Source organism: Papaver somniferum, chromosome 6 (assembly GCF_003573695.1).
Source record: "Papaver somniferum cultivar HN1 chromosome 6, ASM357369v1, whole genome shotgun sequence".
Classification (NCBI taxonomy): domain Eukaryota; kingdom Viridiplantae; phylum Streptophyta; class Magnoliopsida; order Ranunculales; family Papaveraceae; genus Papaver; species Papaver somniferum.
In genome coordinates, this window is record NC_039363.1 from 58,300,592 (window position 1) to 58,318,175 (window position 17,584).

The window sequence follows — 17,584 nt, forward strand, 5'->3', positions numbered from 1 at the left end:
AAAATTAACTTTAATTGTATGAAGTTTGATATCTAACTTGGACACATGTGATAGACAAAAATATGAGGCGAATTAGATTTTGGACAAGACATTAGAAAAATGAAGAGAAAAATAAATCGATGTCCAACTCGGACAGAGTCGTAGACCAAGTTGGTTTATTTCTTGAGTTTAGGTCCAAACAAACAAGGTGATGCATAAATTTTATGTTGAAATAGCCATTCCTAAGTTTGAATGGTCTATTGCAGCATTTGTTCATCAAGCAAGAAAAAGTAAAACAAAACAAACAAAAACGTATAATTGCATCGAATTAAAAACAAAATATTAAGGATCTGTGACTCTTAAAAGAGCTGTAATGATACATTAATAAAGATTTGGGGTTTTCTTTGGTGAACGTTTCAAAGACAAGATGAGAAAGCAATAGGAAGAAGATTAGCTTCTTCATAAACATTAGGTTTCTATGTTTCTTTTCATTTTACAACAAGAATAAAGAAATAAAGCAAAGAATATTTCATACAGAGTTTAATTAATAATTGAATTAGTCCCCACAAATAATTGCTTATTACAGAATGAAAATCGTTGGGTTTACAGAACTAATTCTAGAGAGAGAAGAAAAAAGATTAGTGAGAAAAAACACACACACAGAAGAACAGGAAAGAGTAGTTACTAAGGAAGTGTTTGTTTTTCCGTTTAATTAAAACACAAGTAAAATAAAAATAAAAATAAGTAGATCTATAGTACATTACTGTGTTGTATACTAAACAGAAAAAAACGAAAACCCAAAAAACAAAATCAAATTTAACAACCACCAAAAACAAACATCAAAACCTTCAACTACACACTTTCTTCTTCTTCTCTTCTCTTTTCCTACATAGGGTTTCGTTCTTGTCTTTCTCTCTCTAAGAAAAAACCCTCGAACATCATCGGATCACATAAAACAACAACTTCATTATCGAAAACCACTTCATTGTCCGATCTGATAAAAATCTTTTTTTTTTCCATTCGCCATTCTCGATTATCATCATATCTCTGTCTGTCTTAATCTCTCGTTACAGAGAGATAGAGATAGATAGAGTTGATTTTTTTTTTCGGTTTTATTGATTATGTGTGAAGAAGAATGAGTAGACAAAAAGGAGGACAAGAGGAGGAGGAAGAAGAAGAAGAAGAAGAGGAATCAGAAGAAGAGTGTTTTTACGAATCATTAGATAGAATAGTTTCATCTTCATCAACTTGTACTTCATCCTCTTCTTCATCAGTTGTTGTTTCTGAAGACGAAGAAAATGTTACTAACAATAAAAATCAACCTATTATTCCAAGATTTCCAATTTCACATTACGATGTTTGGATTTCACAACCTACTTCTATCGAAGAAAGACGCCAAAAATTACTACATGATATGGGTCTTGCTTCTGGTTCTTCTCCAGACATTGATTACGGAAGATCTATTTCATCCGATCAATTACAACAAGGACGAGTCAACTCATCAACATCAACGTCTAATTGTGCAGTAGCTCGATCTAAATCAGACGGTGCGGATTGTAGGGACTCATCGCCTTGTGATCACTGCAGTAATTCTTCTATTCCTTCTGCTTCTTCTAATTCCATTCAATCTCAGTCTAATAACAATGGTAATTCTGTTGTAGATAATAAAAAACTATTACTATCCAAATCACGAAGAAGAAGCAATGAAAGCATTGGTGGTGGATCACCCACTGCTAATGCTGTTTCTTCTCTTAGTAAGCCTCCTAGTGGTAAGTTGTCTAGGAAAGTGGATGATATGAATTCAAATTTGGATGACGTTGCCCGTGGTGGGGAGCAATTAGATGAGAAATTGAATACAAATGGAAATGTTAAGGACCGGGAAGTAGAGGAACTTGACCCTTCTTGTATGATTAAGAATTTGGACACGGGAACGGAGTTTGTTGTGAATGAGGTTAGAGAAGATGGATTGTGTGACAAAGTTAGGGAAGTTGGAACTGATAGACAACTTACATTGGAGGAGTTTGAAAGGTTTGTTGGGCACTCTCCGATAGTTCAAGAATTGATGAGAAGACAAAATGTTGAAGAATTTGATGATGGCAAGGATGATTTGGATATGCATAAAGATGGAGATGGTAATCCTGGATTGAAAACAAAGAAAAAAGGAAGTTGGTTTAAAAGTATAAAAAAGAACGTTGCGAGTGTAGTGACTGGTCAGCGGGAGAAGAAGAGCAGTGATGAAAGGGATACTTCTTCGGAGAAGGGTGGGAGGAGGTCAAGCTCTGCAACGGACGAAAGTCAGGATGGATCCTTTCATGGACCTGAGAGAGTTCGTGTTCGTCAGTATGGTAAATCATTTAAAGATCTAACGGCACTGTTCAAAAGTCAAGAGATACAAGCTCATGGTGGATCTGTATGGAGTATCAAATTTAGCTTGGATGGTCGGTATCTTGCAAGTGCGGGCGAGGATTGTGTAATTCATGTATGGCAGGTGGTTGAGTCAGAAAGGAAAGGTGATTTTTATGAGAAGTTGGAAGATGGGATTCCATACAACTGTTTACCCAGTGGTTCTCCTGAACCTGCACTGTTGTTGTCTAATATGGAAAACAATTCTGAGAAGAAAAGAAGAGGTAGGAAGTCTATTAGTCGAAAATCTATTAGCTTGGACCAAGTAAAGGTTCCAGAGAGTGTATTTGCGCTTTCAGAAAAGCCCATCTGCTCTTTCCGTGGTCATCTTGATGATGTACTTGACCTATCATGGTCCAAGTCTCAGGTTAGCAATTTTTGTTTGCCATGCCGTTACAGTTACATTTTTCTCATTTCTTTCTTTTTTAGCACCAACACATGATCGCATGTCTTATAACTACGCCCCAAATACATTCTATCCCAGCTGAGAGGAATTACATGATTAGTCTAAATTTTGTTGCCTGCTTCATGTGATAGCATTTCTATGTGGCTTATTATTCGTGAAGGTGATGTTTGACTATTGATTGAGCACAACTGTTGTTGCTAACAGTTGACATCTTTAATCATATTACGAATCTCCAATTGGTTTGGAGCAATTTAGTTTTTTTAATACTCTCGAAAGGCTTTTGTTTCTTATGAATATCTTTTCATGTTCTTATGTGTTGAGCATGATTTTAAAGTTTGGTATGGGTCGAAGTCTTGTCGTATAAATTAGGTCTAGCTAGGTGATGTGCAGTCTAGTTACAATTTTCCAGTTCCAAGTGAGTTTTCTCAAATTTAAACATTGCAACATTATTAAGTGCACTTGACGTGAGTTGAGGTGATTTAGAATTCTATGTAGCATGCGGCCTCATGGCCTGACCTCATCTGACTTGTGATTGTCTTGCACGGCTGCAGCTGATGGTAGAAAGATTTTGTAACATAGTAACTGAATGGTAGATTGCACTGGTGATTTGACATGTTGGTTTGTCCGTCCAATGTATGGTCAATTTCTGAGGGTAAAAGGTGAAATGAGATCGGGAATGAAAAACAGAAGAACAGGAACTCTCCTGCGATACTACATGTAATGTGCTCAAACAGAATCGTATTGAAATATGCCCAGCTTTAAAGGTACATAATCCACAGTAACACCGGAGATGTACGAGTTACCCAATCCAATGTGGACATGGGTGGGGAGTCGTATTACTACCTCCTACATGAGATTTGATGCAAGAGGCACTCACTGTTGCTGGGACAGATGCACTTTTTTGTCCTCAACAACTTTGTTTTTCTCCAAGACGAAATAGAGTCATAAATGGAATTTATTTCCTTTGTAGTTATTTTGCTAGAGATTACCTTTTGTTGCACCGAACACCTTCAATTGTTGATGTCAGTCATTCATCACTGATCTGACACCAAAATGCTGAATGTATCATACTTCTAATTTATAAGTAGGTATAGTGCAAGAAATTGCAGCTTTTTCTTTTTACTAGTTCACGAATAAAAAACCCAGTTTAAGAACTCTTGGAGTAACTGAAGTCTGCTTTGACACTATCGACGACAAACACAAAAGCATGTTTTCTCATGTCTATAATAATTGGATTTATTGTGACATGAGAGTGGGTTATTGTTTAAGACGGGTTGTAAACCATGAGAGCAGAAGATATGATGCTGTTAAAAATATTCTTGCTCAACAGAGTGGATTAGCCAGTGAAGATGCGGTGGCAACTCCCGCATGTTCAACTGATTCATTCCTTAGTTTCAGTTCTTATTTCTCTGGCTATGTTGTGTGAGCTCTGGCACTATGTTTCTACCTTTGCTTGATTAACATTTTCTCCAGATCTTCATTTATCACTGTAGTATTGAAAATATATTTATGCAACATCAAGGTCTTGTCATTTAAGATCTCTTGATTTTCTGTCGGTTTTTGTCTTATTAAATTTACATCTCTCTGATGATCTGAAGCTCTTCCATTTTCAGCTTTTACTTTCTTCCTCAATGGACAAAACAGTTAGGTTGTGGCACATGGCTAGCAATTCTTGCTTAAAAATTTTCTCGCACAGTGATTATGGTAAGGCATAATATTTCAGATTGTTTTCGAAATATTGCGTGCTTATAAAGCTTGGTTATTTTTTTCAACTCATTCATAAACTTACACTGCCATATTTTGTGTTCCTTGGCTCAGTCACTTGCATCCAGTTCAATCCCGTCGATGATAGATATTTCATTAGTGGATCACTAGATGCTAAGGTCCGCATATGGAGCATTCCAGATCGCCAAGTTGTGGACTGGAATGATCTAAATGAGATGGTGACTGCAGCTTGCTACACACCTGATGGCCAGGTTTGATTATGTTTGGCTTTGGGTTATTCAGGAAATGTTGCATTTGGTTATATGGCTCAACTGTCTGTTCTTGTTTTTGAAGGGTGCGTTAGTAGGTTCATACAAGGGGAACTGTCGTTTGTATGATACATCCGGTACGACCCAGTTTTTGTTTACTTGATTATAGGTGACTATGTCGAGTTTCATATATACGAATTTACTTAATTTGATTGATGAGAAATCCATTTTGGCATCTCGTGTCTTTCAGAAAATAAGCTACATCCGAAGAGTCAAATCAATCTGCAAAATAAGAAAAAGAAATCTCATCACAGGAAGATCACTGGCTTTCAGGTAATTGCATTTGTTTTCTTGTGCTATTACATCGAACTGGAAACAACCTTTACATACTCAAGTAAAACTCATCTTGTCTACTGAAATGAGTTTGTTTCCCCTGTTGAATTCTTGTATTTTTTCTTTTCGGATAAAATATGTAGTTAGTCTAAGTTTCCACCTTTGCATGGATTTGGCTGATTTATGTTTGTTAGCAGTTTGCCCCAGGGAGCTCCACAGAAGTGCTTGTTACATCTGCAGATTCACGTATCCGGGTCATTGATGGTGCTGATCTTGTTCACAAATTCAAAGGTATAACTTCCATGCTGAACTGTTAGAAAACTGAAAACCATATTACCAAGCAAAATCTATATCCTGATTGAGGCCGAGATGTCTTCAAATGTTGCATTCTCCTTGCTATACAGAACACATGCCATTATGGAGCTGAAATGTTTTCTCTCTTGATTTGTCTACTTTCCGTTTTAGGTTTCCGCAACTCGAGTAGTCAAATATCAGCATCTGTGACAGCTAATGGGAAGTATGTGGTCAGTGCTAGCGAGAACTCAAATGTATATGTGTGGAAACATGAAGGTGAATCTCGGCCAAGCAGAACTAAGGGTGTAACTGTTACCCAGTCTTACGAACATTTTCATTGTCAAGATGTATCAGTAGCCATTCCCTGGACTGGTCTAGTTGGCACAAATGGCCCTGAAGATGAGAATAGTGGGTCCCTCAGTTTACTGAGCACCGAGTCCTCTGTGAACAACCACTCTACACCTGCTTTGGTACATGAGGCTAACAATAAAAGGGAAAGCTCACCATCACTCTACGGACGCACCAACAGCCCCTGTCATGGTACGATCGCCAGTGTAAGCAATAGTTACTTCTTTGACAAGTTCTCAGCAACATGGCCAGAGGAAAAATTGGTATCTGCTGCTAAGAAAAGAAGCCCTAACGTGAGTACAGATTTCTCCACTATTTTAAAGCAAGGTAGGTCAGCTTGGGGTATGGTTATTGTAACTGCAGGCCTCAGAGGAGAAATAAGAACATTCCAAAACTTTGGGTTGCCTGTTAGGATTTAAGTGACTAGCCAGCCATACATTCATGTATGGTAGCCTCAACTGCAGTCCCAATTTGGACTTCGGATTGTCGGCAGATTGCTAAAAGAAGTTTGTGTATAGAGAGATAATACATGGTGACTGAGAAGTGAGGATTGTAATATGCAAGTTTGGAACCCCTCGTTCAACGCTTCTTTTCTCGTGGACAGGTTTGTCACAGACAAGTATCTGGCCGGATCTGCGCTCAATTGTGAAGTTTTAAGAGTGAAGAGCGTCACAGTTTCAGTAGTAAAAGATTCAGAGGTGCATGCATTGTTATACAAAGATGAATCTATCCGACAGAGAAGCTGAGAGGGGAATTATTGAGTTTATCAGATTTTTCTCAACACCAAGGGGTTATGTTGATTCCATTTGTTACATGTAAGTATAGAAGTTCTTTGTTCAAAGTTTCAAATACACACAGCAACTAAAGAAGAAAAAAAGGTCATTATACCATTCATCTATTCCACTAAGTAAAAAAAGGAAAAGGGTGATAAATTAATGTTTTTTTTTACATCAGAAATTTTCAGTATAATTTTTTTGAATATAGTGAATCATTTGTCAGAAAATCTGTCTCTACTCTATATCTTCTTCTTGTTTCATTATTTATTTCTTTATCAATTCTCTTCAGCGGGCTGGAAAAGGAATTCAAAACAGCATGGAAAAAAACCATTAAGTAGAGTTAAAAAACGACTTAATTTTGCTGCTGATATTTTGTCGATTTTTTGGGTTTTGTTTTGAATAGTGATGTTCAGGGAAGAGCCTTCCCTAGATATATGCAAGTCTCATCTAGTTTTTTGTGTAATAAAATTTTCTTACCAAAAAAAAAAAAAGTTAAAAAACGAACCCAGCGGGCTGGAAAAGGAATTCAAACAGCATGGAAAAAAACCATTAAGTAAAGGTTAAAATACGACTCTGCTGGGGATCGAACCCAGAGTCTCTGGTTTCGTAGACCAGCGCCTTATCCATTGGGCCACAGAGTCCTGGTGATCAATCATTGGTAGATATTTTATCAGACGTAATCCGCAACATTCACTGACGCATAGAACTCACCTATTACGCTGTTTGGTTGACGGGAGAGGAATGAGATTTCCAGGATTATGATTCCTGAAATGCTAATCCCAGGTATCCATGATTCCTTTCATGGTGTTTGGGTCAAATGGATCATGCGACCAAAATAACCGTACAACTATCACTTTTCTAAATATATCCTTGTTAAGCTTAACGATTATGTCTGTAAATGTGCTATGAGTCTGTAAGCATGTGTTTTGCACATGTAGTTGTCAGTGTCAGTTGTCTTTCTGTTTTTAACAGAATCTGTTCCAGTAGTGTCCCTTTCTTCTTTACTTTGGTATAAAAACTCTCTTGTAATCATTCTCATCTTTTGATCAAATCTGTTTTCAAGAAATCTTTCATGGTATTAGTTTTTCAAAGAAGATCTTTAATTCTTCTATCAATTTTCGATCCTAAAATTGTTTCACAAACAACATCAATTTTCCGCTGCTATTCCTATTACAACTCAAAATCATTACTATAACACCTAATTACGACTCAAAATCACTACGTACTACAATACCCAAAATCTTCTATCAATTAGTTTTTCAAAGAAATCTTTCATGGTATTAGTTTTTCAAAGAAGATCTTTAATTCTTCTATCAATTTTCGATCCTAAAATTGCTTCACAACATCAATTTTCCGCTGCTATTCCTATTACAACTCAAAATCATTACTATAGTACCTAATTACAACTCAAAATCACTACGTACTACAATACCCAGAATCTCTTAAAATCTCTAAGGTTTCTTTCAGAATTATTTGATTTCTTTCTCATAACTTGAAATCTTGAATTTCACCTGCTTTTGTTTTCATATGAAGATTAATCTCTACTTCATCTTTCTTTCTTCCTTCAGATCTTACTTCTTGATATGGCAACTACATCTACTTTACCTTTTTAGAATATCACTAACTTTGTCTCAGTAAAACTTAAAGAGGATGGCTCAAATTATCTGATTTGGAAAAATCAATTTGAGTCTATTCTAACCACAACATATCTTGAAGAATTCATCGATGGATCGTCTGTTTGTCCTTTGGAAACAGTTGAACTTGATGGTAATCAAGTACCCAATTCATTATTTGCTCATTGGCGCAAGATGAATAGGTTTGTGATGTCATGTCTTAACGCTACACTTGATGATTATATATCTAGAGGTGTTATTGGTTTCACTACAGCCAGGCAGATCTGGGTTTTCTTAACTGTAAACCAGCTAAGACCCCAGTACTTCATGGTCCAATACTATCCATCTCTACTGGTACATTGTTAACCGATGTGAATGGTTATAGAAGGATGGTTGGAGGATTACAGTATTTGACCATGGCCTGACCAGATATTTGCTTTGCAGTCACTTATGTATCACAGTTTATGCATGCATCTACTTCTGAACATTTGTTACTTGTTAAGAGGATTTTCAGGTACTCAAAAGGTACTCTAGGTACATGCATTACTTTGGTTGCAGGTGATACTTCTTATAGACTGCTTATGCTGATTCAGATTGGGCAGGATGTCCAGATACTAGGAGGTCCAATTCAAGCTTCTGCACTTTTCGAGGTTCATCCATTATTTCTTGGTCTTCAAAGAAACAACCTACAATCTCTAGGTCATCAGCTGAGGCTGAATACAAATCAATGGTTGTTGCTGCTGTAGAGGTAATTTGGATTTCCTTCTTATTTAATGAACTTACCACTTCTATTCACCAGCCATATATGCTATATTGTGACAATACTTCAGCAAACAGTTTAGCTTGCAATCCAGTGTTTCATGCAAGAACAAAGCATGTGGAGGTGGATTATCACTTTATAAGAGAGTTAGTTAGTTCTAGTTTTGTCAAGATTGCTTACATTGCTTCTACAGAAAAGGTAGCTGATATTTTTACTAAAGGACTTATTCATCATGTTTATCTTTCCTGGCCAGCAATCTTACATTACTACAGGGGACAACTTGCGAGCCGGGCTTCTAGGGATGAGAATCAATTTCGGGTCACCAAAACCTGCAATAGATGAGAAGAAGGACTGGGAAAAGGTCTACATTGTCACACTCCCGCCTTCCCAATGTTTATAAGACAAATCGTTATACTTTTTTCCTTCTCATTGTGTTGGACTCAAAAAACATTTCTGGGTAGATTTCTGGTACCAAACTGTTGTAGTATATGTAGAACAAAATCATTGTATGGTTATGCCACAATGATTCCTGCATATTAACCCTGATCATGACGGTCCTTGATATCCTTTGCTTGCTCCATCATTGTTTATTTTGATCCAGCCTCTCTCTAGTGAGCCCATCATGATAGAATTTGTTTACTGTTGTTAGTGGATGGGTGTGTGTGGTAATGGTGATTCATCTGGATATAATATTATACCTATTTATATTCTTGGTTTAATAAGAGTACAATCTGAAATATCTGTTCAGGTGATTGGTTTGTCCTTTTATAACTTTGTATTTTCTCGCTAGCCAAATGTGCCATAAACTGAAGCAGCAAAAATTAAGTTGTTTCTTGGGTACTGGCAGTAGGATGAATTATTTAGAATTTATTGGAGCTGGACTGTTGTTCGTTGAAGTTGTTTGTTGTTGCCGATGCTAATTGGTGTTGCTGCAAATTTTGTTGTTGTTGCTGAGAAGAGTTTTTCTGAAGTGGTTGTGGCCGCGGTGGCGGTTATTAAAAAGGCCGATAAATATTATTTCCTGGACTTTGTGAAAAATGAGAAACCAGTAAATCCAAAATGCTTTTGCTTTACTGCATTGAAAGAATAAATGTTGAGCCGATTCAGGGTGGGTGGTGCAACTAGAACAAGTGCTAGTGGGGTGATGTTGTGGTTGTGAAGTGTCTTGAAGGTCGGTAGAGCTTCCTGGATGACTTTCCATGTGAAAATCCTGATTTTTTATGGGTAGTCTAACTACCAAATTTTCATGAGGTTGAAGGTGGGTAATATAGAGGTTGGTTGAGAGGGTGGTGTTGGTGTTGATGCTGAAGATTTTTTTTTTGTTTGGTTGGGGGTGGGGTGGGGTAGCAGGGGTAGGGGTGTAAGGATGGCATAACCAGTTTTGACTGAATATTGGCCAGATTAGAAGTGAGGCAAAATTGGTTTATCTAGGATTTGAGGATTTGGAATATGGATGCTATTGATAGATTATGAAATGTTTGGTTCAAAATATTTCATCTGAAGCTGGAGATTCCAAGAAAAGGAGTTCAGTTGTAGGAGAGTACTTACCATGTTGTTACCAATATCACTTGTTGGGACGACAATATTGTGCATCGAGATCTAGTTGGCTGCTATTTCATATTAAACTGCACAACTTTCATGTAAATATATGTCACATGATAAAGATTCTTCCACATTGTAGTTGCAGACTGAGGTGGTGGACGGAAATTTGGGGAAATGGGTTGATTATTGAGATATTTTGCAGCACACAGTGAGCTCCAGCTACAAAGTAGTTGTTAATGTAGCTTCCAAAATCTTTTTGTTAGCAGTGCATTGTTGTATTTTTACTTGCTCTGATTCCTAGATCACCCTGGCATTTTGGTTAGAGTTGCTTTGGTACAAACTACCATATGTCATTTCCTCATATTTTTATCATGCCCTAGAAGATATTTAAGGAAATCCTGTCAATTTTCTTGTAGGTGTGAACTGGTATTTTGAATTTCAGTAGAAATCTCATTGGATTGGGGCTAGATGGGGTAATTGAGTTGTTAACCTTCTTGTGGATGTGAACTGGTATTTTGAATTTCAGTAGAAATTTCATTGGACTGGGGCTAGATGAGGTAATTGAGTTGTTAACCTTGCAGATGTTATTACTGGTGGTTTAGACCAAAGAAGGTGGAAGTCTGGTATGTATTCCATCATAAGTAACTCTGGAATTCTAAAGTCCCATCCAGAGTTTCTTTTTTGGTTTGTATTTTGTGTTTTCAAGGTACATTGATTATTTGTTAAAGGTTGTTATAGTTCAGTTTCCTAACTGCCTTCGCTTCTCAGGTTTCGTCTTCTTTCTCATCGGGTTTTGTTGTTACATGGATGCATGTAGACAAGGTATGGACCTCTTCGGGAAAGGGGAAGTAAGAAGAGCATCAGTGATAAAAGAAGCTCTGGAGTTTGCTTTCATTCGCCCGTTATTGGAATATCTTGAAGAGATATCATTGTTGTTAAATCCAAAATAATATAAGGAAGACAATCGTCTGTCTAAATCTTTCCTAAGTTAAATTTGAATAAATTTGGCAACACGAGATACTTTCGTGATTGGCATTTGCTCAGAGAGCATGACAAACTTCTAAATCGAAAAATCATAATAAATTGAATTAACAAACTTATTAGAAAAAAAAATTGGCCCGACCTACGCTAGTAGGTATCACTTAAATCTGGACTAGCAATTTTGATATGTATTGAAAAGTTTCTAAGTTTGTAATCTTTTCGTCACCATTTTGTTAAAAAATAAATTGCCCTATGCTTTTAAAAATTAATTTGTTATCAGCCCTACGAGTCGTTAATGAATCGAACTATCATGATTCCTAAGGGATTCATGTCTGGATGCATTGTATGAAATCAACGATTCGAATCGAATTATCGTGATTATTAGGAATTCATATATTGGATGCGTTACGTTGCCTCAACTAGGAGCTTCTGACATTGGTCCACCAAAATCAGGTGATAGCTCATCTAAGAGCGTCCACAATGGACGACTAAACTCAAATATACGGTCCAAATACGTGACGTAGTGGAAGAGAGTAAAAATCAAAAACCAGACTAAACCTAAATTCCAGACTATATTTGATCTGGGACCAAGACCAAAACCAAATTTGGTCGAGCGGAGATTAAAAATCCGTCTGGCGTGGGGCGTTGGTATAATAACCGTTTGGAGTGAGGCGTAAGTATAAAGTGCGCCTGATGGTTTCAAAATGGGGGGCGGATATTATATGTGAGCCTGATGGAGGGGATCACATTATATGTGATCCTGATGGTGGGGATCGCATTATATGTGATCCTGAATTAAATGGGGCGGACATTATATGTGAGCCTGATGGTGAGGCGGATATTATATGTGCGTCTGGATCAGGCGGGGGTATAATGTACGCTCGACTAAATTTTACTCGTACACCGTAACGTAGCAATACGGACTAAACCCAAAATTTGGTCTTTTTTTTGGTATTTGGTCTTTGATTTTGATCGTACCACTACAGTTGCTCTAAGAATCCAACAGAACAGGAGATAAATTAATAAAATTGATGAAAAAAACAAAAATATCAGAGACGAAATCTGGAATACAAAACCCTATTGGTTGATATTCATTGACGTGGCTTCTTTCATCAACTGATTATTATCTTATCTTCTTCTGCTCTCCTTCCATGACAATAATTATATCCAAAATGAGACCATCATTTTTAAACTTATTAGCTATTGTAGAGTCCCAGATTCTCCAACAATAACAAAAATAAAAATCACTCAACTCAATAAATATCATCTAAAAGTTTACACATTTTCTGGTACAACTTAAAAGTTTCTTCTTCTTTTTTTCCGTTTACTAGAAATGGCTCTTCAAGCAACCTCTATCCTTCCATCCAGTCTTTCCATCCACAAGGAGGTCTGTTTTAAATGAAACCGTATCATTTTTCTTCTTACTTGTTTAAATCATTTCTGTTTATGTTACTTTCTTTTCATGTTTTGTCTAAAACCATGAACTGTGTTGTGGTAGTTACGTGTTATTATGTGCTTCATTGTTGCAGGGTAAATCAAATTTGTCAGGGAAGGATTTCTATGGAGTTTCTTTTGCTGAATTCAGTCCTCTAGTCATAAGAAACAAGGTATAAATACGAATTATCAAGTTAAAGCAGCTGTATTTTCTTACCTTATCAATTTAGAATGACCAAAAAGACATCAGCAAGATTTGTTTTTCCAGTGTTAATAATGTATTTGTAGATGAGCAAACCATATATGGACGTACATGGGTTTAATATGTAATGAAAATATAGTTATTTAGTGATTATTGGGAGGGGATTCGTTAAAATGTTTATTAAGGTATTATGATTGCCATACCTTCTTGAACCAAAATGGCTAACATAGTATAAAAAATCTGATTCTCAGTGATGATGAAGTTTTTTAAGATATATATATGAGAGAACTTTTATCATCAAAATAGGTGTGAATTATGGCAAAATAATTCGGCTTAAACACGTTAACGTCATGACCAAACCTGATTTGGGTCTTTAAAACAATTCGGCTTCATTAATCATTATTTAACTGAACTGGAAAATGCAGAGAGAATTGAAGAGCCAAAGGTTATCTGTTGGACAAATCAGAGCCCAGACAGCAGCAACAACTCCAGGGGTAAATCAATCTACACAAGGAAAGAAAACTCTTAGGAAAGGAAATGTGATAATAACAGGAGCTTCATCAGGACTAGGTTTAGCAACAGCTAAAGCCCTGGCTGATACAGGAAAATGGCACGTTATTATGGCTTGTAGAGATTTCCTTAAGGCTCAAAGAGCAGCTAAATCAGCTGGAATTGACAAAGAGAATTTCACTGTTATGCACCTCGACCTCTCTTCTCTTGATAGTGTCAGACAGTTTGTTGACAACTTCAAGCGGTCGGGTAAACCGCTTGATGTGTTAGTATGTAATGCTGCTGTTTATCAGCCAACAGCCAAGGAACCATCATTCACTGCTGACGGATTTGAGCTCAGTGTTGGTACTAACCACTTGGGGCACTTTCTTCTTGCTCGGTTACTCCTCGATGACTTGAAAACTTCTGATTACCCATCTAAGCGGCTCATCATCGTAGGTTCAATAACAGGTAGAAAATATCCTGTGTTGTTTTTATGTTTTAAGATTAAGCCGTATTATTTATCCAAGGAAATAATGACTGGAATTTTGTGAGGTTCTAGGGAATACAAACACATTGGCTGGGAATGTGCCTCCAAAGGCAAACCTTGGTGATCTAAGAGGTATGGCAGGAGGACTGAGTGGGACCAACAGTTCAGTGATGATCGATGGAGGCGAATTTGATGGTGCTAAAGCCTACAAGGATAGCAAAGTATGCAACATGCTCACCATGCAGGAGTTTCACAGGCGTTATCACGAGGAGACCGGGATTACATTTGCATCACTTTACCCAGGTTGCATTGCCACGACCGGTTTGTTTAGGGAGCATATTCCTTTGTTCAGGTTACTTTTCCCACCCTTCCAGAAGTACATCACAAAGGGTTATGTATCTGAAGAAGAGTCTGGCAAAAGGCTTGCACAGGTAAGAAAAGCTATAAAGATATTATGGAATGAAATGTTTAATTGCCTCAACTTATGATAGTTGACAATTCTTTCAGGTGGTAGGAGAACCAAGCTTGACAAAATCAGGTGTATATTGGAGCTGGAATAAGACTTCAGCTAGTTTCGAGAATCAGCTATCTGAAGAAGCTAGTGATGTTGAGAAGGCCCGAAAACTGTGGGAGGTCAGTGAAAAGCTAGTCGGCTTGGCCTAAAGGAATCATGTCATTAACATCAACGTCAGTCTTTGTAATGGGCCAGGAATCACATCATCGATCTCTTCGTAAACGGGAATAGGAATAACACGGCCAATTTGTGGGTTTTTTGTATGCAATTTTTCACATGTAAACTAGAACAAATTTGAGTTCGGTCAAGGCAAGAGAAGGATAGTTGTGGCTTTCTAAATCTAATGCCGCCTTTCTCCCTTTAGAATCTAATACCTCCTCCTCTGTACTGCAGCAATTTAACATGTGACATTAGTGTACATCTGATGAACAATGCCATCAATGCTGAGCTGCTCAAAGCAATGTCTGAAAAACAGGTTTGAACACGGTGAAGACTATGATTGCAACAGTTTTTCACAAAAAAAATAAAATTACTAGCAGTTTTGCGTTTTATAGAAAAAAGCTCAACAAAACAGTGATTACGTCAATAAGAAATATCGTTGCTATCATCTGGAACAAATTTTGATTCGGCGGCGCGAGATAAAAAATGAACTCCCAGCTTGCTGTTGGATGTGACATCGTCAAACATAGTTAATCACCCAAATTTTCAAAACAACTGTCGCATACAAATCAACTTTTACTTATTTTTGAAGCATGCATTCAGATGATCTAGATGCACAACAATTACATACACTTTATCATCATCAACATAATTATTAGCACCACTTGCTTCGTCGTGGTGGAGAAGCAATATCCATTAAAGCTCTGGATTTTGGACTCCCAATAGTTGTACTAGATTTTGGATTTTCGACTCCCAATAGTTGTACTAGATTTGATTATTTAAGTTGTTGATAAAAATCGTTTGAGAGGAGAGCAAACTGATTGTAGGAATTTTGGGATCTCAGAGATGATCCTTTACAAATACTTTTGAATTCAAGTGATCCTTGTGGCTTAGGTATGTTGGATATTTTCAATATTGTTTGCCGATATTCGGGGTCCGGGGGCGTAGCCCCTCCCGGCTGTGTTCGACCTAATTCGGTTTCCAATATTTTCTACGGTCGCGTCTCTTCCCATTAATGTATGACGACTTTTGATAGCGCCTGTTGAAGATGAAACGACATCCAATAAGGCATGAAACCCTCTATAAATAGCTAAGGATTGTTCCCATTACAATCATCAAAAAACAATATGTTTTCTTCTTCTCTAAAAAGCATCATCAGAATCTTATACAGTGTGATTCTTGGTCGGGTCAAGGAAATACAATCCTTGAATTCGATTACGGTGTTAGGGCTTCATTGAATCCTGAAGGCATAATTCGAGAGACCGTTTGTACTCGCCAATTTATTGGGAAAGGTCAAATTATTTTCTAAAAGAATCGAAAGAGCCTTGAAGTCAGGGGTACACCATTCTTTTTTCTGTTTGCTCATCCTCTAATTTAACCCAATTTTTCCAACAAGGTAGACACTGGAGACTATGATCACAAGATGGCAGCAGCACTGATAGGTCGGGCAATACAACAGTTTTTTTTTTCTTAAACTCGGGTGTTGGACGGTGGTTAAACCTGCAGTTTAGTGATGTCGCATCTTGAGCATCCGACAACAGTGAATCTGCCAGTTCATCTTTTATCTCGCGGTATCAAAATTTTCCTCTATTATCTTATTGTTTTACTGGAAAAAGCTCAATAAGACAGGGATAATGGTCGGTCAATGGAAAAAAATCGTTGTTATTTGTCTATTCGTCCGATTCCGAAAAAGTGACACTACAATTTATTTATTTTTATTTTAGCTTAAAAATAGGTAAATTTTAAATTTATTTTATTTTACCTTAAAAATAGGTTTAATAAATATTGTAGAAATTATATAAAACTTTTGGCTAGGCTGGGCTCCAACTCCTTTTTGAATAGCTATGCATAATTATAAAAAATAAATCTACCAAAACCACTACTAGCGTCGTTGCTAACAATTCTTCAAACGCTTGAAAAAACACAAAGTATCTTCACCAAGTTTTCCTAAAGTAGAGAAAGCTAGGACACCCAGACTGTAACCATGTGAAACACACTTGTCCAAGTATTTAGTACGTTTACGTGAAACCACACTAGAAATAGATTTTCCTGGGACGAAAGAGCGAATACCTTCACCAGTGAAGGGAAAAACACCTGTGACATCCATACAAACATCTTGTCCATTTTCTCAGTTGAGAAGAAGAATATCAGCAGGCCTCAAGTCTTTGTCATCATCAAACATAAAACCAAGAGAAACTTCCTTACACGCAGGCACACCAGCTTTGTAACAAATGTCAGCGATAACATCACTTTTCCAAAAACAGAAGGAGTGTTTAAACACGGTAAAATAGAGTTCTCAGGGGTTATAGGTCTCTAAGGTCACGATGTTTGTTCTCAAACCAAGTGTACTCCCTTCGTCCAGGTTTCGTTGATGAAATAGGTTATTCTAAGCAAAAGTGTATCAGAAATTTTACATATTTTCCCCTGAAATTTCCTGATTATCAAGAAGAAATCATAAACGAAAACTAGAATGTGAAAACAAGTATATTAAACAAGAAATTTGGGAGAGTGATGGTTTATGTGGAAATAATTTCAACTGAGGAATGATCTTTTAGTTTTTTAAGACAAGAAACTTCCTTTAAAGATTTTACCATCATATGTTGAAGAAGTATAAGTTTCCCGTCAAGTGACTGAAAGTTGTATTCCTTAAGATCACTCTCACGGAATCGGTTCAACGTTTCCTTTGCACAAGATTTCGCTTGATCATCAGTATATCTAGAAGCTGGGTTTTCATCCTCTTCTGACTTGATGTAGTTAGGCAGACTACCATCATCTTGATTAGTTTCAGATTTGACTAAACCGGTTTTATCACAGTCTGTAAAAATCGAGCAAGGACTTTTAGTTTTCTTAGCATCAAAAGAAATCACAACAGAATCATTCGTCAGAGT

General features: G+C 37.0%; 2 protein-coding genes, 1 long non-coding RNA gene and 1 other non-coding gene across 5 annotated transcripts; 3 read left to right on the forward strand and 1 right to left on the reverse strand.

The window, feature by feature from the left end:
- The first annotated feature begins 623 nt into the window (after positions 1 to 623).
- Positions 624 to 6,739, forward strand: LOC113287666 (WD repeat-containing protein 44-like). 2 transcript variants are annotated; one of them, XM_026536484.1, is made up of 8 exons: positions 624 to 1,565; positions 1,641 to 2,749; positions 4,402 to 4,492; positions 4,607 to 4,764; positions 4,847 to 4,898; positions 5,012 to 5,094; positions 5,292 to 5,385; positions 5,560 to 6,155. In XM_026536484.1, the coding sequence occupies exons 1-8, from the start codon at positions 1,115 to 1,117 to the stop codon at positions 6,153 to 6,155; spliced, it is 2,634 nt and encodes an 877-aa protein (XP_026392269.1). In that variant the 5' UTR covers positions 624 to 1,114. The 2 variants fall into 2 exon arrangements, with proteins under 2 accessions (XP_026392269.1, XP_026392268.1); XM_026536483.1 differs by having other exon boundaries at positions 625 to 2,749; positions 5,560 to 6,739.
- Positions 6,740 to 7,080: 341 nt separating this feature from the next.
- Positions 7,081 to 7,153, reverse strand: TRNAR-ACG. The gene has a single exon. It is a non-coding gene; the product is annotated as a tRNA-Arg (tRNA).
- Positions 7,154 to 7,510: 357 nt separating this feature from the next.
- Positions 7,511 to 9,637, forward strand: LOC113287667. The gene is made up of 2 exons (XR_003330231.1): positions 7,511 to 8,873; positions 9,139 to 9,637. It is a non-coding gene; the product is annotated as an uncharacterized LOC113287667 (long non-coding RNA).
- Positions 9,638 to 12,580: 2,943 nt separating this feature from the next.
- Positions 12,581 to 15,021, forward strand: LOC113287668 (protochlorophyllide reductase-like). The gene is made up of 5 exons (XM_026536485.1): positions 12,581 to 12,795; positions 12,938 to 13,015; positions 13,470 to 14,004; positions 14,096 to 14,454; positions 14,531 to 15,021. The coding sequence occupies exons 1-5, from the start codon at positions 12,742 to 12,744 to the stop codon at positions 14,684 to 14,686; spliced, it is 1,182 nt and encodes a 393-aa protein (XP_026392270.1). The 5' UTR covers positions 12,581 to 12,741; the 3' UTR covers positions 14,687 to 15,021.
- The last annotated feature ends 2,563 nt before the right edge of the window (positions 15,022 to 17,584 follow it).